The sequence below is a fragment of the Hibiscus syriacus genome, unplaced genomic scaffold (assembly GCF_006381635.1).
Source record: "Hibiscus syriacus cultivar Baekdansim isolate YM2019G1 unplaced genomic scaffold, ASM638163v2 tig00003103_pilon, whole genome shotgun sequence".
Lineage (NCBI taxonomy): Eukaryota > Viridiplantae > Streptophyta > Magnoliopsida > Malvales > Malvaceae > Hibiscus > Hibiscus syriacus.
In genome coordinates, this window is record NW_024061962.1 from 256,911 (window position 1) to 280,596 (window position 23,686).

Below are 23,686 nucleotides of genomic sequence, written 5' to 3' on the forward strand. Positions count from 1 at the left end.
CAGGAAGCTTACGATTCAACATATCGAAAAATTATTGAAGAGAAATTGGATAGTTGTTCTGGATTACATAATTAGGGAGGCCAATCGTGTCGCTGATTTCATCGTCAAACAGATGTGAAAACATTATGAAGATACCAATTTGTTCGAAGATTACCCTAAGAAAGCTAAGGAGCTGCTGATTGTGGACTAAACGGGAAGATAGGCGGTTTATTTTACCTTTCTCAACCAAAAAAAAATGATTTTGCAATCATTTTTTTTAAATAATAATTATATTGTGTTAGCAGAAAGGGCGTCATTGATAACAAAAGAACATATGCAATCATGATAGTCCCAAGTAAAATAGAAAAACGAGAGCAGTGGCAGTCTAATGAACAAGAGGATGGTTGGCAGTACGCCGAATGCAACGGACACGGATGTGGGCGTTTTCGTGAAGCAGGTGACAACCTTCAGTAAGATGAGAATTGAGCATCGTGTCCAACAACATTGGTTCTCGACAATTACACTTGGCCAAGCCGATTAAATGCCATGCGTGAGTGCTTGCGCCTCAACTAAAATCGAATCACTCCCATTAGCAGGTAGCGATGCCTGACTAGCGAGAACAAGCCCAGTGGAGTTACGAGAAATAATCCCGACAGCCGAAGCTTCTGTGTTGTGCATACAAACACTATCAACATTGATCTTGATCGGAAGCAGTCTGCACGTGACCGACTGAGGAGCATACTATATACGTAGAGTGCAATGTACAGTTTTGGGTGATAAGATGCTAACCAAGCAAGAGCCGTCCTTCATATATGAAGACGTTCCGACAGTTCCAAATACCCCAAAGCGACACCAACAGATAGGTGAGGTTGAAGAAGGGACATCATGTCCTCCAGTCAGGGACAACAAAAAATATTTTTAAATAATTAATTAATGGCATCCCCAAGTGAGAGTGAATGAACAAGCTGAGGATGGGTGGTGGGCGGAGAAAATGTTATCCCCAAGTTGCTTTGAAAAACGCCATCCTCAGCCCATGTCACCCTCTAATCACCATATTCGAGTAGCACTCTTGGTTTCATATTTACATACAAACTAGAATCAATCTCTGTCCTCTCCATTCTTTCCCACTCTCATCCTTATCTTGAGATTACGATATGTCAAACAAAAAGATCAATGACAACAATAATAAATAGGCTTGTATATGAGGCTATTGTAACTTGGTAATAAAGCTGCTACAACTAATTTCTCGGGTGATTGATAATACTAATTTTTTAGGGCTTGTGTATGCTGACTGCAAGACACAGGCCTTCATGTATATATATGTAACCTAACACCACTATTGGTTTATACGCACCCACAGTTTTTCATTGAAAACTCCATCTTCATAGTTGTTTATCCATTGCCGGATCGATGCCGGCTTTCCTTCATAGGGTCTAGCATGTGGAAATGAGGCAAAGTAGTGCAGCGGAGGATGATTACCGGATAGGATTTCTCTTCCGTATGCCATACTCATTACTCAAACTCTTCATCTGTCATTTTCACATATTACGCCTATGATAGTGAAATTCGAAATGTTCACATATCAGTGTTGGAGGAGGTTCAAGCCATGACAGACAGGACCAAGACCACTCGAGTCTGATGAAGCATAGGCAAAATTGATGATCAGTGGATTTGTTATACTAGAATCATGCAGAGAATCCTTGCTGCTGCAAGAACACGAGGGAGTTCCACTTTTCTCTCAATACACCCTGCTGAGAATAGTGAACAGCCCATGATTGTACCATTTTAGGCTATTATACTTGAATTGAACTGCAGTGTAAAAGAAAATTGCCTACATACTTGACATGTCTATATAAACAAATTCACTGTCATCAGCCATTGTTATAACTCAAAAGCTTATTCCCAGCAGTACATCTTACTGGAAGCTGGTTTGAGTGTTTTCTTTTGTAACGGAACTATAATTGTATGAACAGTAGCTGCGAAAGAAAAAATTGCCTATTGCTCATGTATATCACCAGCTGCTGGCACCGGTGTTCTACCCCAATAATGCCACTAGATCATCTATGGATTTCAATGTCTTCTCGTAATACAAGTACGATTCGTATACTTTTGGTGTACGGATGTAATAATCGAACTACAAAAATCAAAGAAAAAAAACAGATTAATTATTAAGAAATTGTCGTTGGCCATTTCAAAAAATTCATAATCTACGCACGTACGTACCTCCGCCATGTTATCCACCAATTCATTTGCAGTTTTCACATACGCATCTTTACGACCTTGGGGCAATGTGTTCATGGCATTCTTCAAATCCTGAGAAAGATAAGCCTGCTTCAGTCGAATATAAAACATGACATACCTCCACGACATGGTGTCCAACATGTCTCGCATGCTATGCAACCCCTCGGCAGTTTGTTTGATTCTCGCGGCGGCATCCTCTGGTGACAAACTGGGCTCGAAAAAACGTTCCCTGAGAAACGAATGCGTGCCCCAATTCTCCGCCACCGCTACGGGCGTGCCATGCAGTCCTAGTGCTGCTAGTGAAGTAGCAAGAAAAGTTGTTACGATTTTTCTCCTGTTGCGGGTTATCATATTGTTTTGTTGGGGTTGAATCGATGCTGGGATAACGGGGAGGGAGAGCTTGCTGCACTGGTGATTTTGAGGTGTGGGGAAGTTGTGGTTGACATGGATGGAAAATGTTGAATTGGTGAAGGAGCTCATGGTTTTTGGATAATGTGTGTGGGAAATGTTGAATGGAGCAAAATATGAATTTTGAATGTTGACCGTACCCCTTGATCCATCATGGACCTCAGCTTTCCGGGGCTCCTTATCTTGTAAGAAGTGACCCATGGCCATGAATATCTATGGTTTTAGTCCCTCTATTTTACTTAATTTTTTTTTATGATTTGATCCTCTATTTTTATAACATTATTTACTGCTCAAACGAATTCATGTTCAACCAAAAATATATTAACATATTAATCAAAATTGTTTTAACAATAAATTTCAAGGGAAGCAACTAACAGTTTGGAGCATAAATTTTGTATTCTGTTGAATGCATTGAGAGATAGAGCCGGAAATAAAGCAGTGTTGACAGTTGGCACCTCCCTTGCAGTTGCAGCCTAATGATACTGGACAGTATGTTGTGGCGTCACATGAACAGCTTTGAGTGTCAAGCGCCTGGAAGTGATGGCACCATTCTCCGTGTTAGTTTTGACGATACATTCGAGGTTAGGGTTGATAAACTCAAAGAGGGAACACTTACCCAAATTTGGTTCAAGGTATAACGATGAAAGTGAAAGCGCTCGTGCACATACACACACTAGTATGAATAAATGTTGGATCTTTTAGTCCACCTTCATTAACTATCAGAATACAATCTTTATCTCCTCCCCATTAGCCTTGATGTATACCTAGGAAGTATGAATGCAGGGTGTGTATGTTGGTCAAATTTGCAGGTGCCATAAATGGCAATAGGAGAAATTAGTTGGCAATCCAACAAACCAATTGATGGTGCATCTTTTGTTGAAAATAAGAAAAACCAATTAAATGAATTAATTGATAGAAATAGAATAGGAAACTTCTGCATCTATAAATAGTTCACCCCAACAAGTTCTTAATCAATCCAAGTCAAAAACACAAGAGAAAAGCTTAGAGAGAAAAGTTTTAGTGAGAGAAAATTGAGAGCAATTTTCATGATGTAATTGGGTTGTGAGTGTTTTTTTTAAATACCTGTAAATTTTCTATTTTTAGTAAAATATCTGTTACAATCTGGAGATGTAGGCATAATTGATCGAACTCTTTTATCAATTTCGTGTGTTATTATTCCGCTTTTATTTCGCATTCTCACTAATCTGGTTACAAATGAAAATTACTAGTTTAATTTCCCAACAGTGTGAACATGAAAATGGATGAAATGATTGTTTGAGACTCAAATAAATCAGAACCCAATTAAATTTAGGATCACCTCAAATGGGAATATTTTTTTCTAATGTTATTCTCCTTTTATTAAACTCAAAAGCAGGCCCGTCCATTGGTAAATTTAGATCGTGCTAAGTCACGTAGTTAAATTTACAAGAGAAAATGGCCAAATCAAAAAATATAAATTAAATCCCAAATTCCATGGACTAAAACCATAAATATACCAAAAGTGAAAACTAAATGTGCGATGGCTATAACATGTCTCAAAAGATTTGCATTATACGGGACTATTTACACATAAGAACAAATTTACTTCAATTGAGTCAGAGGAAACTAAAAAGGATACATAAATAATTCTACTAATCTCTCGACCTCAATAATTTCCCTAAACACAGTAGATTGCATCCCCTCAACCAGGGTTCCGACCTTGAGAGTTCAACCATGAATGTCATTCAGACAAGTATCATCAACAGAGCGATATGAACAATCTCAAGAACAACCCGAAATTATGTCCAACCCTGAATAAATCTTGTCAGAAATAGAGCAGGACCGCCTCTTACAGAGATAATTTTAGAATCTATAAAATGTAAAAGCAACCAACAAGATACAAATAGAAAAAGCATCTCATAATCTTCATAAAATGAGTATCGAATACAATTAGGAAAGGGGATGGCACTCTTCAACTTCCTATGATTATCCTTACCGGTGCTGCCTGTTAAATGCTTAATAGGCCGGTGACTATATCAGCTAATTACTTCTTCAAAAAATACATTCCATCTCTGAGCTCTAATTTCTCTTCAGAAACTAGACCTGATAAGAAGCTCTGCAGCTGTTGGAGTGATTTATCATATGGAGGGTCTGCTACACAACATCTAAAAGGAAAATGGAGTCTTAGGTTAGCAATTATGTTGCTCGTTCAATTTAAAGTGTGTGGAATCTTAAAATCATCTTCCCTTGAGAGTATTATGAATTCGATCTAATGCCATGCTACCAAAATTTGTGAGCATACCCAAGATGAATTTCTACAGTGATCCAACTTTTGGTTAGAGAGCATCATTAAGCAAAATGACGTGGAAAACTATTTATAAGCACCACATACCTCAAATACGGTCATTTCTTTACATAGTTGGTCCTCAACAGAAGCCACGGATCTCTCTGCCTCCTCGTCACCGGCTAAAAGCTCCCCACAGTTTCCAGTATTACCACTGTTCTTAATAGCATCAATCATGGCTTTGACTAGGGTAAACACATGGTGGCTAGGATCTGTTCCTACTGATTCAGTAAGAACTCCCTGGATAGAAGATTTAGAGAGGATAATAATTTTGTATATAGACTTCAATTTCCAATGATTCTCCTTATGATAACCAAACAATATCAAATTTCAACCTATTTCAAACTTTTAGCTTCTACTTGCAAAGAAAAATACAAAGAAATTTGTACCAACAACAAATCAAACCAGAGCAGCATATGTACTTATGAAGAAATAACTAAAAAGCTTGCAACTAAGCAAAGGAAGATTTGCATCAACTTACTAATATTGTTACAAACCACAATTGCAAAGGAAAATTTACTCTCTTATCAATATCTTGAGCGGCAGACATTTTTGCATTACGATAGAAACACATTGAAAATCAAGGGGTAGCCACAGGCTATTGAGTGCCAAAAGGATAATTCATAATTTTGAACAGGAACTATTTTTTTATATGGAAGAGCATGAATTACTTAAACACACCTTACTTAACCAAAAACTTATTCTCCTGTTCAGCACATCAACAGGGATCCCAGTAGCAGCAGCAAGATTCTTAGAGGTCCAACTGAAAGTGAATAACAAACAAACGACTATCATATGAACAATAAGATGCGAAGTGTTCAAGATTGCTGAAAGTACCTCGTTTGGTCCTGAAATTGCATTATTATTGGCGCATGCACAGGGACAACTGTAAATTGCATTGCCTTGTCCTCAAATTGCAACTCCAACTAGAACAGTTTCATTCATATAAGCATAAATGTTAGGTACGTGATTAAAATGGAGGAAAAGAAAATGGGTAATGCAATAAGAATAACTGATACTAGAAAGGACATTCATTGGCATTCACAAATTACACTTTAAAAGACCTAACCTTGACCGTTCCAAGATTTTTCTTCCAAAGTAGCTTTCTAGGAGTCTTGATTTCATGAAACCTTCTTGCATAATCAGAGAGCAGTTGATCAACGGAATCAGGAATGATAAGGGCCTCATCCTGAAAATTTTCAGAACATTAATGAAAAGAATGACCAATGTAATGAGAAATACTAGATTACTTTTAACAAAAATGGATTTTGATAAATAACATAAGCATGGGCAACAAGGAAACTACGAGTTTTTTGGACGCCAACCATATTCTAAATTATACTCCATTTCAGGACGCTGTCAAGTTATGCACTCTTCACAGATATGGTCCTTACGAAAATCAAAGGAGAAATGAAAACGAATAACTAAAGGTGGCATGATAGGTTACACGTTAAGAAGATTGATTAAAATTCAATTCTCTCAATTTCTTTGGGTATAATTGATTGATTCCCTAGGCTGTTTTTTATTGGTGCTCCTTCTTAATGCTTTTTACTTCTCTAAACAGCATGAATTGAATTGAATTGAATATAAGGGACCAATAACAAAATGTAAACGCACAAATCAAACAGAGCTCTAACTAGCATGTATTAGCTCTTCCTCTGATCAAATAATATCTTCACCAAAAGAGCACTTTGGCTTTGACAAATAATAAACTTAAAGCCGAAAGGTGAAAAGGGAAAAATAATATTGTAAATGTTTTTTAAGACGTTTTAAACCTTTTCGTACCACCAATAACAAAGTGCAAAGTAACTTCTAATAAATGAACATAAAAAAGAACCGGTATCAAAGAAGTGCATGCCTGGATTGGATGCCAGAAATTCGAAGATATGATTGTAGCAGCAAGATTACCCAAGGAAATACCAGCCTCTGATGATTCTGGATCTTAGAATTTCAACAAAAGTTAAACAGATTAGGTTAGAAGGTAGAATAAGTAGCTGCCAAGCTATCAATATCTACAACTTCTACAAAACCAGGGAATACCTATTTGAGATGTTTTATTAATGGTTGTTTTAATGTTGGTATTTGTCCTCTTGGAATCAATCAAATCATTAAGCATGATTTCACACTTCTGCATGCTACTCTCTCCAAAATGTATCTGAAAAACAAGAATATGCCAAAAAGCAAGTTTTAAAAGAGACATTGAACAGGGGGAAATAGAATAGAACGATTACAATAACAACCTTGAGGAGTTCTACAGTCCATATCTCCTAGTCAATGTCATAATCCGATTTGTTCAGAAGTTTTTCAGCAAGCATAACACGGTATTCATTAACAAGTTGGTCCTTTGAACCAATTATGCCAACAATCATTCCAAGTATGTCAACCTTCCTTCTATTCCGGCTACCTTTTGATGGGTCAGCCGCAACAGGGTCGGGCTCCCAGCTGAACAAGAAAGAACTCACTGAGTCACAGGGCAACATGACAACTTTTGACTGCATAGCTCACATACATGTAAATTATCGTTGTCAATAACAGATATATCTATATACATACCATTGTGCATCAATCCAAGCTTGCTTGTCATCTGTATTAAAATCATCGTCGATTACGACATTTTCTTGATTTTTTTTTTTGATAGGAATAGGAGGTCTCATTAAAAACCTCCCTCATAATTTCCTCTTAAGAAGAGGTAATTAGCGGAAGGAGGAAAAGAGTACCTCAATATATAAATAACCCAAAATTACATAAGACTTTAAATACAACATCACCCGAAATAAGAGACTAAGCATAACCAGAAAAAACACTAAAAGAACGTTTCAACCAATCCCCTCCTTGGCTAACTTATCAGCCTCCCAATTACAAGCCCTAGGGACCAGCCTAACCACAATGTCCTTAGCCGAAATTAAATCCCCTAATTCCCCAACCAAAGAACAACAAAACGATGGGGCCTCAAAGGGCCTCAAAATCCAATCAACTGATGTTTTACAATCACTCTCTAGAATAAGTCTACTCTTCAACTCCCATCCCGAATTAAGAAACAAATCCATGCCTTCCTTAATAGCTTTCAACTCAGCAAGCAAAGGAGGACCTGGTCCCACAGCCTTAGAAAAAGAAATCAAGATAGAGCCATTCGAATCTTTCAATACACCTCCAATACCACCCTGCAAGCCATCACCTCTAACCGTCCCATCCACATTGAATTTATAAAAATCTGGAGGAGGTGGAAACCATCACTGATCGATCTTCCTCTTGTGAGATAAAACAACTAGACTGTCTGCAAGCCGAGGATCCCCAACTAATAAATCAACCTGGATATTAGCCTTAGGAAATTTGGCTAAAAACCATTTTGCCAGCCTGAATCTGCATATGAAGAACAATGTAGAGCTCTCAAAGTTCCAATTCTCGAAAACCACTAAATTCCTAGCCTTCCATAGTGACCACAAAACAACACCCGGGATAAATTTCCAAATAGAAGAAGAATCCATTAAAACAGACCAGGACCAGAGTAAAGACATAGGATCTTTAGGCAGAACAGTAGACACATCCCATATCAATATGAACCTGTTCCATAACTCCCAGGCAACCGGACATAGAATGAATAGATGTTGAATTGTTTCTTCCTCCTTTTTGTATAGAGGACATAATAAATCTTCCATGGAAACACCTCTTTTCTGCAACTCCACTCTAACAGCTAATTTTTTATGAGATAGTTGCCATAAAAACGTTTCAACTTTCAGAGGAGCCAATCCCGTCCAAACCCATTTATTCCACTGAAAAATCCCACCAGACCTACGTGTAAGTACTGATCTACAAGCCTTCACTGAGAACAAACCATCTTCATTCCCTGACCAAGATAAAAAATCTTCAACTGAATCAATCAAAACAATATTATCGATCAAAGTCATTAGAGAAATCCATTGCTCCAATTCCCAGTCACATAAATTCCTCCTTAATCGGATATTCCAAACCCAACAATTGTTTTCATAACAACCAAAGTCCTCAACTAATCCCCTTTTATTTATCGATAAGGCATAAATCCTAGGGAATTGTTCTTTTAAAGTAGAATTATTAACCCAAACATCATTCCAGAATTCAATTGATCTACCATTCCCCACTTGAATCTTTGAATTTGACCTCAAACAATTCCCTATATCATCCTTCTTCTCATAATTATTCCGAATTCCTCTCCATATCCATGAATCTTGAGGATTTGTAGCTTTATTAATTGATAGAGACAAGTTACTAATATTGTGCTTGCAACAAATCATCTTCTTCCACTGTGAATCTTTCTCATTCGCAAACTTCCGAACCCACTTCCCAAGTAACGCTCTATAAGCCAAAGACAAGTCCAAAACTCCCAAGCCTCCCTCCTCGTACGGTTGACACACCATTTTCCAATTTACCCAATGAATCCGTTTCTTCATGGGACTATCCCCCCACAGAAAATTAGCCATCAAAGAATTCAACTTCTGATTTATCTTTAAGGGAATTTTGAAAATCGAAAGGTAAAAAATAAGCAAGGACGACAAAACAGACTTCACCAACACTAATCTCCCTACCATCGATAATGAAGTAGCTTTCCAGCCTGCTAATTTGTTGTTGAACTTCTGCAGTACTGGTTCCCACAACAATTCTGAATTTCTGGTAGTTCCAATCGGTAGCCTAAGGTATGTCATAGGAAAAGCCCCCACACCACATCCTGCACTTTGAGCCCATTCCTTTAGAACATCATCATCTAAATTTACACCGAACAACTTACTCTTGGACAAATTAAGATGGAGGCCTGTCATTAAACTGAAAATCCTCAATACTCACCTAATGTTCATAATCTAAGTAGATGAGTCTCTGCAGAATAGAATTAAATCATCTGCGAACTGCAAGTGCGTCAAATGAAACAAATTATCCTCCCTGCCAACACTGAACCCTTCGAACAGGGCACAATCTGCAACCTTAATCAACATTAAATTCAGTAATTCCCCAACAATATTAAACAACAAAGGAGATAAACTGCAACCTTGTCTCAACCCTTTCCCCAACTTAAATTCATTAGTCGGAGAACCATTGACTAGAACTGAGATAGAGGCTGAGGAAAAGCAAAAATCTATCCATGAAATCCACCTATCTCCAAAACCCATAGTTCTCAGAAGTCTCAACAAGATCGGCCATTCCACTGAATCATAGGCTCTTCGAAAATCCACTTTGAAGACCACCCCTTTTCTCCCTTTTTCCTCCAGTAGTCAATAACTTCGTTAGCCAAAAAGGCACAATCCAACAGCTGTCTTTCAGGAATGAAGGCAAACTGTGATGAACTAACTAAATCTTTAATAGCAGACACAAGCCTTCTCGATAGGATTTTAGAAATTATTTTATACAAACTGTCGACTAAGCTTATTGGTCTATAGTCTTCGATACCTTCAGGATTTCTGATATTGGGAATCAATGTAAGAAATGCATGATTGACCCCATGCTCCCAATTCCTTCCGTTATAAAAATCTTCAACAAATTTCATAATATAAGACTTCAAAGTTGACCAGAATTTCTTAAAGAAACCCATGGTGAAACCATCTGGCCACGGTGCTTTGGCACTATCCGATTGAAAAACCGTCTCCCACACTTCCTGTTCTGAGATTTTAACTTCAAGAATGTTTTTTTTGCTCATCCGTCAGTTTAGCAAAATTCAAGTCCATTCCATCCACCTGTAAGGTAGATTTCGAATTATAGTTATCCTTAAAATACTCAAAAACGAAGCCTCTCAACTGTTCCGGGTCTGAAATAACGTCCTCTGCTACCTCCAATGATGAAATGGTGTTAATTCTATTCCTATTCAGTGCAGACAGATGAAATAACTGTGTTTTTATCCCCCTCAATACTCCATTTCACTCTAGACCTTTGTAACCAAATCCTCTCCTCCTTCCTATGCAAATTCCACAGTTCCTTCCTCGAAAAAACAAGCAGTTCCCTTTCTTGGGAAGAAATCCCCCCTCCCTGTATCTTCAATTCCAGTCCATTAATTCTTGCTTCTAATTCTGAAATATCATCAGAGAGTCCCCTGTAATTACTCCTTGGCCAATTCCTAATGACCTGTTTAGTACCTCTAAGAAGTGAAAACAAACCCCTACCACCATTAACCTTCCTCGGATTTGAAACTGATTTTTCCACCACCCCAACAAACCCATCTTCCTCCAGCAAGTAATTGTAAAACCTAAACGGCTTAGGACCCCAATTATTACATTCTTCTACGAGCAGAACTGGATTGTGATCCAATAAGGATTTGGGAAGCATTTTTTGGATCACATTAGGGAATTGATGTAAAAATAAACCACTTATCAAAAATCTATCAAGCCTTACCCAAGTAGATGCCTCTCTATTGTTACACCATGTGTATCTCCCCCTACTAACAGTTGATCCATCAAATTATATAACTGAATAAAAGACCTAAACAACTCCATCGAATGCCAATTTTGTGTGAATCCACATTACTCCTCAGGAACCAAATAAGCATTGAAATCCCCCATGCAAACTGGCATATTCAAACTTTGCACAAAACACAGAAAATCCCTGAAAAATTCCTCTTTTTCCGCCTCTACTGATGGACCATACACGTTAATAATGACGCATTCAAAATTGCTCATCTTGAACCTCCCTGATAGTGCCATAAACATACTGTGGTTATGTTGATCCCTGACCTCAAAAAGGTTCTCATTCCACAAACACATCAAACCATCTGCATAACTATCAGCTGGAACAACACAACTACCTCTGAGCAGATTACCCCCAAGCTTTCTCATTAATCCACTTCTGCACACATTCAGTTTTGTTTCCTGTAGTAACAAAATGATTGGCTTTTCTCTATAAACCAATCTTGACACTGCTCTGATTTTTTCAGTTTTCTCCAACCCCCTAATATTCCATGTGATAATTTTTACTCTTGACATTTGATTTAATAGCATACAACCCCAAAATCGCTCCTCAAACTATAATCTGGAACCCTTTCCAGACCCCAACAACTCCAACCTGAAAATCTCTTCTTCTATCATCTGATGCCCCCCTTTAAAAGAAATTCCCAGCATTTCACATACTTCCCTAGTAGCTATAGCTTCGGCTCTGGCTTTAACATACTCTTGAGAAGGCTGAGAGTCCTCCCTGACATGTTCCAAGGATTCCCTGACCATACTATTAATCACCCTCCTATAAACTCTATCATAAAAGCTTACCTCCACTTCACCCTCCGAACACACACTACCCGAATGACATGGAGCCATTCTTAACCTTCTCCGATTCATTGAATTTTTTGCCCGAGAAAATTCCTGAATAGAATATTTTGAAGAATCCAAACTACTTTCCTTAATTAAATTCCTGTCAACCACCATCGTTCCTGAACTAGTTCCATCTCTTAAGACCGACATTCGTTCTCTGACACTCAAATTAGAAACACTACCCTCCTTAAGACTGCCCTGGTAATCCTCCAAAACCTCCTTCCTCTTCTTTGAAACAACCTCTTGGTCACTTGATACATTATCCCTTCGAAAAATATTTTGCCTATTAGGACCTAAAATAATATCCTCCTGCATACTCCTCTGCCCACCAGACTGCTCTACAACCAAGTCAACACTCTGATCCCCTTGCGCCAGTTCCCTTTCCCCTTGAAATTATTGTTACTCGTCTAGGCTCAACATCTTCTTTAGAATTCATAGAATTAGCTGAACTGAAATTGGGCTGTAGAATGAATTTATCTCCAATCCATTTTATATTATAAGCAGTCCCAGAAAGTCTAATTTTCTTAATATTGGATAAGGCAACCTTGTTGTCATCAGATTTGGCCTCCTCTAAAATATTTTCTCTCAGACCTTGTAACATCCGCAATACCGGGTTAGTGATCAAATTGTAAAGTTTCAGAATTTGATGACTAAAGTAGAAGAATGAAATAATTCAATGATTATTTGAATATATTATGAAGGTTATTTAGTAATTATTAAAGGAAATTAAGGGTATTATGGTCTTTTCCTTTAAAAGATATTCTTCCCCCTTTTATAAGAGTGAAAAACGTGGAAAGAGAGCTATCTGGAAGCTTTCTTCTTCTTGCTTTCTCTTCTTCACGTGGGGCTTAGCTACAATAGGTAAGTTTAATTTCAGTTGGTTAATTCTTGAGTTTTAAGCTTAGTTTTGATTCTTTGGGTATTAAATAAGCTTAAGGAAAGCTTATATGGGATTTAAACAATAAGATAAAGGAATTAAGAAGGAATTTGCAATATGAGTTTTAAGATGAAATTTTGATATGGTATGGTTGTTGAAGTTTTATGGATGAATTTGACTTGTCATCAATCTAATTAAGAAGTATGAAATGTTAGAATTGGAATTAGAACACATTGAAAATTTGGTATGATTCTTGAATCTCATATGGAAGATAGGATTTTGAGGTTTAAGATGAAATAAATGAATATAGATTGGTTTAAGTATGTGTACTAGAGTTAAGAATGAAAAGGGGATGATTTATGAAGTGTTTGAGAGGAAATGAAGTAATTTTCGATTTAAAAATATGATTTCTGGGCCAGGGGAATCGGTACCCATTCAAGGGGAACCGATACCCCTTCAAACGAACAACATTTCCAGAATGTCATGAGGGAATCGATACCCCCATAGTAGGGAACCGATTCCCCCTAAAGGAAAAATGTGAATATTGGTTTAATAAATTCGTTTAAGTTGCTAGTATCCAACTACAAGGTGTAGGTATCTAATGATTACCTCAAAATGTTCATTTATGTAGATTCTGCGCATAAAGCAAGTCCGGAACATTTGGCAAGTAAGATCGATCAAGGGAAAAATAAGAGATTGAAATTGACTAGTGAGACCAGGTGAGTGCATACTAGTGATATGTAGTGTTTAATGGAAATAAGACTTACGATGAGTCTATTTCCTAGAGTAATATGCATGAAGTCATGGACATGATTATGTGTGGTTATAATTATATGTGATTATCTGTATTACATTGATTGTATGTATGCATGACTAAAGATAATGATATGCTTTGTATATGTTATATGTATGTAAGACTTTAATATGTAATAATGGAAGAACATGAGATAAGTTATATGATAGAGTCATAAGAAATGAAATAAACATGAGAGAATAAGATAATCAAGTATAAGTTATATGATATGGTATAAGTGATTATACGAGAAATGTTAGGAGACTCTAAGAGAATAGTATGAATTCGAGGGCATAAATAAGGATACATAAGTTATATAGAGAAGATTGATAAATTAAAGGAAACTATGGTTTATGTATTATAGTGAAGAGCTACAAAGTTTTATTAAAGAGTATTGTGGAAGTCATGAGAAATTGAACTAAATAAATAGATGGTTTATGTGAATAAAAAGGGAAAATGATATAAAATAAGTTATGAAATTATAGGAATATAGAAGATAAGTCGAGAGATGTAGGGAAATAAAAATAGATGTTTATTAAGGGTCATAGGAGAACAAATATATGTAATATGATAATGAAATATAAGACTATGTGGATACATGATTATGAGATAAAATATGTAATAATAGGAAAATATGATGAAAGTGAGTTTATAAGAAGTGATATGAACTAAGTAAACATGGGTAACAGTATATGCCTAATGAAAACATGAGTTGGACAAATACCTAGTGGTATGATTTATTATGAGAATTAGTATAATGGAGCTATATGAAAAGATTATAATGAATATACGAAATTGAATTAAGTAAAAAGATTAAATTAGTACCTAAATAAAAATACTATTAAATGATATATGTTTAGAAATACGGCATAATTTATAATCTAAGGGAATACAAAGAAATAGAGCATAAGGTAGATAATATGATATCCGTTATTATATATCTATATGATATATGTCATCAGGTAATATGAAAGGACTCTGAAAATTGATATAAGCTAGGAGAAAGTGTTCTATGTGTTATATGAAGCATATATGATCATATGTGAACAAGATATGATATGTATGTTTATATGAATATCTGAGAAATGATCTAAGCTATATGATATGATATGTGTGATTATGTGCACTTTGTGATATATGTTATATGATATGGATCTACGTAACTATGTGAGAAAGTATATAAGCTATGTGACATGTAAATGTGACTCATATGAAAATATTCTATGAGTAATTGAACTATGTGTTATGTGAAATGATAAGTATAAAAGAAAATGCCCATGTTATGTGTCTTGAGAGCTAGGGGTATAGTTGGCATGCCAAGAGTAGAGGGTCTACGCGGTCCTTCGGGACAATATTCTACGCAGTCCTTCGAGATATATATATATTCTTTGGAACATGTGTGAAGTCTGGTGAGACACATATATGATCCCTAGCATATGTATATGATTCTTAAGGAATTCTATGTGGTCCTTATGGACATCATTATATGGCACTACGGTGCAATTCTACGCGGCACTTCGGTGCATTTATACGAGCTGTGGTGACAGCATAGTGCACAACCTCACAATACTCAGATACCTTAGGTTCTCAATATGATATCATGGGCCAATAAACTCATTAATACAAATTCATGAATGTTAAAGTAATATGCTTACAGGTATGGATATTGGTGATATGAGAACAATGTATGTGATATATGTATATGTATATGATTTGTGATATGATGTGTGCATGATATGATATATCTGTGATAGGGGTAATGGTATCTGTTACATAATATGCATGAATATATGTTGATGTATATGTAAATGAGTTGTATAATTTGATAGCATAAAACAGTCATGCATGATTAGTGGGTATGAATTCCATTAGATGTGTTTTCTTTGTGCCTCACTAAGTCTTCGACTTAGCGTGTGATTGTTTCACACGTAAGTTTCAAGAAGAGTAAAGAGTAATGCGGAGCAAGACAGGTCAGTTCTCCTTACCAAATGTCAGATCAGAAAATATATGTACTGTATATAGAGTGAAGTTGGCATGTAATCTAAAGATATAAATTGTATGAACTTTGATATATTTTGTAAACGTTTTGAATAAGTTAAATGTTATCAAAGTTTTTGAATTACTCACTATTTTATACGAATAAATGTTTGAAAAGTCAATATGACACTTCGGACTCGTATCCGGGTCGGATACGGGTTGGGGGTGTTACAGACCTAGCCCCACGTGACCTCCCACTTGGATTGACCTACTTTCCACAGAACCTGAAAGCCCACAATTAGAGTTTTCTGCATTTGACTTCCTTGATGCAGCCTGTCCCCCACTAACTCCATTCATATCACTGTTATGGCCCTTATTCAACCATGAGATAACTTTCTGCCTAGAAAACTCTACTGGCTCTTCTCTGTCAACTGCCATAGCAGGAACACAATCATCCCCTGCCTCAGAAAAGACATAATCACTGTTCAACTTATTTGAAATTTTCTCATCCATCTTTCTCCCCTACTCCTTCGACTGAATCAACACAGACCCCATGGAAATCTTAACTTTGAAAGATCTACCATAAGAGCCTACTGTAACTAAATCAGGAACATCGAATGGACTCTTCACCCTAAGCAAAACCTTTGCAAACGAGAGATCATATCTATGTTTTGATTCATCCTTGAAACAAATGAACCTTCCCCATTTCCCTGTAAGTTTCTCCAGGAAAGCCTCATTCCAGCACAGTAAAGGCAAACCACACAATTCTAACTGGCACAACGACAAAGGTATTCCATTCTCATTTAATACCGGAGCTAACCAATCGAAACACGAGGACAGCTCTTCCATCTTATTCTCCCAAACATAAGAGAATTCTTCAACCGAGGCAAATGTGATGATACAAGCCTTCCAAGCATATCCCCAACGCAACACCTGAACTCTCAATCCCTCCAACTCCCAAGCTTCTTTTAACGACTCGTACTCATAAGATGATTTCATTATACCTGTTAATGAACGTTTAACCCATTCTGAATCGTTAGTCGAAATATGCATCTCCCACACATTCTTCACACCAGAAGTTGTCCGCTTCCTACCCTCCACATCTCTATTTAATTCCTCAAGAAGGCTAACCCCACTGTCTCCAGATCCATTTGGATTACCACTAGTGCCATCTGTAAGCATGGTCACAATGCACTTTATGGTGTCTTTTCTTCCCCTCAAGTAGTCCCTTATTGGTTCACCAACAGCTTCAAGAAAAACACCAGCTGGGTCTATGGTCCGGAGTACCTTGATTGTTGAAACATATTGATGTAATATGTCATTGGTTGAGGCACCCGCAGTAAGTAAGCGGGTATCTTAGTGCAGAAAGAAAAGATTCAACCAGCTTAGAGTGCTGTCCAGTATATTTTAGACACTGCTTCAAGTCTTCAATTGCAGGAGAACTGTAATAGTCTAGTCCGGAATAATTTAAACAGTGAGGAATTTCCACGAATATTTTCTATTGCATCACCAACATCCATTCAAGCAATGAACACAAAAAACAGAGGCAGTACCTTAAGATATATATAACTCCGTCTGTCTTCTTTCGCCCTAAATTCAGAGGGACGAGAAAGGGTGGGGGGGAGGGGACAACCCTTCTAGGGGGAGATTCTTTTAAGAATGTCACAAATCAATGCAAAATATTTTTTCACCCCTTCCGTGCAAAAGGATTTTGAGCTACATAACGAGGGGTAACTGTGCCCCTGTCATAACCTCACCCTGCCCTCAAAAGTCAGAACTATAACTTTCTTGGAAAGAGAACTATTAAAACTCATCAAGATTCACCTTATTTTTTTGGGGGTGGGGGTGTTGAACTGGAGGAAAAATGAGAAGTGAACAGATAAAGTGATACCTATCAGGATAGTCGACAATAATCTCAAACAATTTGGCAATCCTTAAGTCTTGCAATGTTTCATAAGCAAAATACTCTAGCCGCAATTTCCATCTAATGAGTCCTGATGATGGAGTACTTGTTCCAAAATAGCCTGAAGATGGTTGTGAAGCCAGAGGTGATTCGGTACCAGGTGAATGTTGGACAAAACTAATAGAATCACCAAGATAGGCAAGCAATGCATTCAAGAATTGCAGAGGAACGACCTGTGCAATATTCTCCAAATGTAAGGAATAATCTCTCAGTAACTTAACCATAGGAGAACATAATAGCAAGTTAATAAAACCGGAAACAACATGAAATCTTAAAAAATACTTTTATATTAGACCAAAATTACTAGCAAGATTAACAAGTCATCCATGATTTCTTACAGTTGTTTTCAATGAAAAGGGAAAACGTAAAGGATTCACAAACACCAAAAACAACCTGTATCCAACCCTTAATGGAATCCAAAACAGAACTCCGGTAATCATCACCTGCCAGATCATGTACTTTAGCCTGTATGCAAATAAGGAAAGAATACTGTTTCAAATAATGTAAATTTATAAAGCTTGAAGCATGACATAACATAAGATTTTCTTAAAGAGAATCATTAGAAAAAGAGTGATACAAATTTGAATAGCAAAAGATCAGATAACTACGTTGAGCTCAATGAGATAAGCTGTGCATACATATTTTAAAATAAATAACAAGCCCACCTTCAGAAGCATGAAGATAGCAGAAGCATAGGCATCTTCAGTCATGGATGTGAACCCAAGATTTCGAAGATCGCAAACAACCTTCCCAATGTTCTTCACCAACTTATTGTTCTCAGAAAACTTGTCTTGGGAATAGCACTCGTCAATATCCATTTCACCAGTTCTATATTTACTCTTTTCATCCAAATGCATCTTATCTCTATCTGGTCGCTCATTTTCCTCGTTCCATTCTCCATCTATTACGATATTTAACTCCTCCAGCCTTCCCTTAAAATAAAAGTGAAGCACCTCTAACAAAATCAATGAAATTATCAGCTAATAATCAAATAATAGAACCCAGTTATGCAAAAAACTTCTTTTTACCAAAAAGCTTGTAATTTCTTACTGGGGAAATGTGGAGGAAGGTTGGCCATAAGCATGGAAGAAACAACTAATTGATACTTTGAAAAAAGATAGTCTTTTCCCACATCAAAGTTGGGCTTTTCATTAGATAAATTATCCACATAGGATTGTAAAGCATGAACTAACATTAACAAGCATTTCTCTTGATTTTCCTTTTCCAAACAAATCTCCTCCAGAGCATTACAAAGCACTGTTTGAATCTCATCCTCGTCAATCTTATATAAATCTTCTTCGATTTTGCTATAGTTCTCAAAATGGCGCCAAAATCTCGAAGCCCCATTTTTCTCAAATGTTTCCTATAATTAAAAAAAATGCAATCAATAAAAACCGATATTTTTAGAGACTTATTAGCTTAGTCGATTATTACCTCAAGTGACCTAAGAAAATAGTCCCGAGCGAGACTACGGAGGCCGTGTTTGCAGAGAGTTTGAACGTGGGAAAAGAAGTCGTGTTCAAAGGAGAGATCACGGGAGCCGTTGAGGAGAGATTTAGCTGCAGCGCAGAAATCGTCGTAGCTTTGGAGGATTTCTTGGAGGGTGTCGTCATTGAGACTCATCAAAGTCCCTATATTTCCCACTGGAGAATAAGTTGATGCCTCCATCACTGATGATAATTATGAGAAAACAACTCAATGTTTTCTCCTTGCTTTGAAAACCCTAGCTTACTCCTTACTGCTTCAACTTAGAACTGAACACTGGAAATTTTAGTTCCAGTTTTTTTTAGAATTCTTCTTTACCGCCACTGCCCACGAAACGCGTTGCTCTACTTCCACCAAAACGACGCATGAAAGGTGTCGTTTATATTTTAAAACAGAATGACTTTTGGACTAATTTTGATCTTGATCCCTCCAAGTCCACCATCCTCAAACTAATCCGACATAAATCAGTGGATTAATAACGTTTTTGACACTCAAGCTTTTTGAAAAAGTCATTTTAACATGAAGATACAAAAAATTGTAAAAAAATGCAATATTTGGACACAACTTTGCTTATTGTTAAATACAGTCATACTTGATTCATAGTGTCCAACGCTTCAATTATGCAATCCATCTCTACTACTACGGTCTGCTTCCTACGTAGTTTTTGATGGCATCTTCCCCATGCAAGCTTAACCCTGTTTCGATTTGCAGCAGCTATGTATGGTGGCGAGGCCTTGCCCTCGACGGCAAATGCCGAATAGGTTTCTGGTTTTAGGTTTTCTAGTTTTTTTAAACACTGGTATTTGATATACTGAACGATTATTTCAAATCGAATTTTTTATAGGTGCAATTATCAGGATAATCCTCCTAACTTAGTTTATTTCATGTAAAATTTGGATTCGAAATCCTAACTTTGAGTAAGGGATCTAGTACCCATCTTATTAAACCAACTTATTATTGATTAGATGTTCCAATATAATGACTATTTTTTTACTAGAATCGCGCATGTGATGACTATATTTATGTTGTGTGGTGCGATATATTTCTATGATATTTTTGTATTAAATCATTGGTTTAATTTGACTGCCTAACTATACATCACTTTTGCTATAGGATGATATGAATTAGTTATTCCATATTAAGTTTCCACCAACAATGATTAAGTGAAAAAGAAATTAGGTGAGATTTGATTATTATTGGTGTGAAAGCAGCTTCCTTTTTTTTTTGGGGCTTCAAAATACGTAGTCAAGAAGTACAAGTTGTGTTCTAAAATATTTTAAAAAAAATCTGAAAGTTTTGTTAGTTAAAAGTTTAATAAATTTCATGTTATTAAAATTAAGTTTTGATGTTTTTCAACCTAAACACACAAAATGAGACTTGAAATTATTCTGGATTCAAAATATCTATAAGAAAGTCGAGTATAGAATTATCAACTTGGTCCTTAAGTGAAGGCTTAGTTCAAAGAAATAATAATTTTGGTTCAAGGGTGATAAAATTGGTCATGTAACCCCCTAGACCCGGCCTATGCGTTTCGACTAAGTCTAGTGGATCACATTATGATTATTAAAGACATTTTTCGCAACCGTTATTCCATCAATATAAAATCACATTATAAATAACATGAAATTATAAACAAATTATACTATCAAAATCCAACTCGTAAATATAGTACAAATAAATAATAATTTAATTTAAAACATGTCTTCAAATTCAAAATCACAATAAACCGAGCAGTATTAGCAAAAGAGTTATCATTATAAAATCCGATATTTTAAAATAAGGTCCATGTCACCAAAATAAAATCAACTTGCCATATAAGAACATTACAATCTGATTTACTTCAAGAGATATGTTGATCCTCCAAGTGCTCGAACCAAGGTATCTAACCAACAGTATCTGAAAGGGGGAAACATTTTCAAAAGGTGAGCTAGGCTCAGTGTGTCCCAACATTTCCATAAAATCACAATAGGTACAAATCATAGTCCAGTAATCTCACAAATTCGTAAAAGAGTTTAACTTTTTGAAAATCATAGTTTAAACCCTTTTCTGGTACACCATCAGTAGTTCCCAAAATTATTTTCCATATAGCTTACTTTATGCACATAGCAAAAAGAAAGCCGACTTAAGGATAGGCTCTGAAGCTTGTATCCTTAAGCCCAAGTCAATAAGTCCATATAGCTTACCCTAAGCACACAAAGGAAAGCCGACCTAATGAAACATCTTGGGGCCCTCAAGAGTCACATTAGGCCCAGTTAGCTTGATCAGAGCTATTCCATCGTAATTCAATTCCAAAATTCAATTGCACCGTGACATAAATTCCATAAATCCAAAAACATGGTAATCATATACCATTTCAAAACAAAAATTTGATATCAGCCATATTCCATAAATTGTCACATTAAATTGGTGCATCCATAAAACAATAACCAATGAATTCGGTGTACCACATATTAAAACCAATAAAACAGTTCAATAATAAGTAGGGAACACACCTCGACAATAGATTCAAATAACAAATCTACTGATTGCTGGTTTCACCACGCTCTGCTACAGTTTTCGAACGGGTGAATACTGGAACACGTGGTTTAACTGATCTAGAAGAGTTGGGTCGAGCTGTCGAACGATCCGGAGAGTCTCTTGTACCTTCAAACAATAATATTTATCAGTCTCAAATCCTATTTAATTGTTCAAAGCTAAACTTCTTAAGTATATACGCATTTTTCGGGTTTGAATATCAATTTGAGGTATTTCGAGTCTGAATTTGGCCAAACGGATTGTGGAATCGGAATCAGGGCGTCGAAAAACATAAAGTATGACTTTTCGAAAATTCAAATTCTTGGTCAAAGTCAAAGTCAACCACTTTGACCGTAGATTTGGAGACCTTCGGATTCGAATTTGACAAAACGGACCACGGAAACGGATTCGGCACGTCGAAAACTATCAGGATAGGTATACTCGGAAAAGATTAACGGTCGTTTAATGCTTGGTCAAAGCCATTCTAAGTTTTGGTCAAAGAAAGTCAACGGTCAACGGTCAACGGTCAGATCGGGTCGGGTCAACGGTTGGGTCGGGTCGTGTCAACGGTCGGGTCGGGTCAGACCGGTCAAACCGGTCAAACTGGTTCGAACCGGTTGAAACCGGTCAAACCGGTCAGAACCGGTTGTAAACCGATTAAACCGGTTTCCAGCAGCCACTCGCCCTGCGGCGGCGCGTGTGGCGCGTGAGGCGTCCTCCGGGGCCCTAAAAATCCCGGAAAATTTTCTAAAAATTATTTTGAGCGATTTCAAGATACTTACAACGATCGGTTCAAATTTTTGAACGGCGGAGAACTCGATTTCAAATCGGCCGAATCTTTGACTGCACCACCTCCTCACGCGCCGCCGTCTACGGCGGACAAGGTTGACACCGGTGAACTCGGAACGGCACAAGGAACACGATGGTGCGGGAGGTGTCGTAAACGGAGTAACGATCAGCGGTGAATTTAAGATTTCCTCGGCGATAGAGCTAAAAAACCGTCGCTACTTTGACTGGAAATTCCCGACGTTTGGCCGCGTTTCGCTTCAATTAGTTTGAAGGGTTGGTTCCTCGCTCGATGATGAACACAACGGTGGTTTCAAAACAACGATCGGAATTCGGACGGCGTTTGGATCGGACTTGAAAATGGAGGTGTGAGAGGAAGAAAATTGAAGAAAAGCTTTTGTGTTTTCTGATTGAAATCAGAAAACACGTTAGTTATAACAAACTTGCCGACACTTTTAGGGGAAATTCAGGGCTTGGTCCCTGAATTTCCTTTACTTTGAAAATGGCATACAAGTTTTCATAAATTATACTTCAGTCACTTAATTTCACCCATTTTCACAATTTACCTCCAATTTCATTTAAATATTATTTTGAAAATCGGGTTGTTACAATTCTCCCCCTCTACAAAAAATTTCGTCCTCGAAATTTACCTTATGAGAATAGTTGAGGAAACTGAGCCTCCATTGACTCCAATGTCTCCCAAGTAGCTTCTGAGGGGCCTCGATTACTCCACTGAACTTTGACCATTGGAATTCGTCTATTCCGAAGAACTCGTTCATCTCTCTCCAAGATCTGAATGGGCTCCTCTTCATATGACAAATCAGGTCTCAACTCTACTTCTTCAACCTGAATAATGTGACTTGGATCTGGACGGTATCTCCTCAACATTGATACATGAAAGACATCATGAATACGACTTAGCTCAGAAGGCAACTCAAGCTGATATGCAACAGGTCCTACCCTCATCAAGATACGAAATGGTCCAATAAATCTTGGACTCAATTTACCCTTACGCCCGAATCTCAATACTTTCTTCCAGGGTGAAACTTTCAAAAAGACCCGATCTCCCATTTCAAACTGTATA

General features: G+C 37.0%; 2 protein-coding genes and 1 long non-coding RNA gene across 6 annotated transcripts; 1 reads left to right on the forward strand and 2 right to left on the reverse strand.

The window, feature by feature from the left end:
* The first annotated feature begins 1,622 nt into the window (after nucleotides 1–1,622).
* LOC120174833 lies at nucleotides 1,623–23,046 on the forward strand. Its single transcript, XR_005521203.1, has 4 exons — nucleotides 1,623–1,942; nucleotides 13,069–13,087; nucleotides 17,246–17,249; nucleotides 23,035–23,046. It is a non-coding gene; the product is annotated as an uncharacterized LOC120174833 (long non-coding RNA).
* On the reverse strand, nucleotides 1,864–2,720 carry LOC120174825 (photosynthetic NDH subunit of lumenal location 2, chloroplastic-like). The gene is made up of 2 exons (XM_039181568.1): nucleotides 2,203–2,720; nucleotides 1,864–2,113 (listed from the first exon to the last, which is right to left on the reverse strand). Exons 1-2 carry the CDS (start codon nucleotides 2,698–2,700, stop codon nucleotides 2,015–2,017), a joined length of 597 nt encoding a protein of 198 aa, XP_039037499.1. The 5' UTR covers nucleotides 2,701–2,720; the 3' UTR covers nucleotides 1,864–2,014.
* On the reverse strand, nucleotides 4,459–19,584 carry LOC120174797 (anaphase-promoting complex subunit 2-like). Of its 4 annotated transcripts, none has more exons than XM_039181559.1 (8): nucleotides 7,192–7,312; nucleotides 6,992–7,106; nucleotides 6,810–6,892; nucleotides 6,021–6,140; nucleotides 5,789–5,877; nucleotides 5,633–5,714; nucleotides 5,000–5,191; nucleotides 4,459–4,772 (listed from the first exon to the last, which is right to left on the reverse strand). In XM_039181559.1, the coding sequence occupies exons 2-8, from the start codon at nucleotides 7,083–7,085 to the stop codon at nucleotides 4,746–4,748; spliced, it is 687 nt and encodes a 228-aa protein (XP_039037490.1). In that variant the 5' UTR covers nucleotides 7,086–7,106; nucleotides 7,192–7,312; the 3' UTR covers nucleotides 4,459–4,745. The 4 variants fall into 4 exon arrangements, with proteins under 4 accessions (XP_039037490.1, XP_039037484.1, XP_039037474.1 ...); XM_039181553.1 differs by having other exon boundaries at nucleotides 4,459–4,922; XM_039181543.1 differs by lacking the exons at nucleotides 4,459–4,772; nucleotides 5,000–5,191; nucleotides 5,633–5,714; ... (1 more) ...; nucleotides 6,021–6,140; nucleotides 6,810–6,892 and adding exons at nucleotides 17,746–17,990; nucleotides 18,211–18,282; nucleotides 18,483–18,772; nucleotides 18,868–19,180; nucleotides 19,252–19,583 and having other exon boundaries at nucleotides 7,192–7,393.
* Nucleotides 23,047–23,686: the final 640 nt, after the last annotated feature.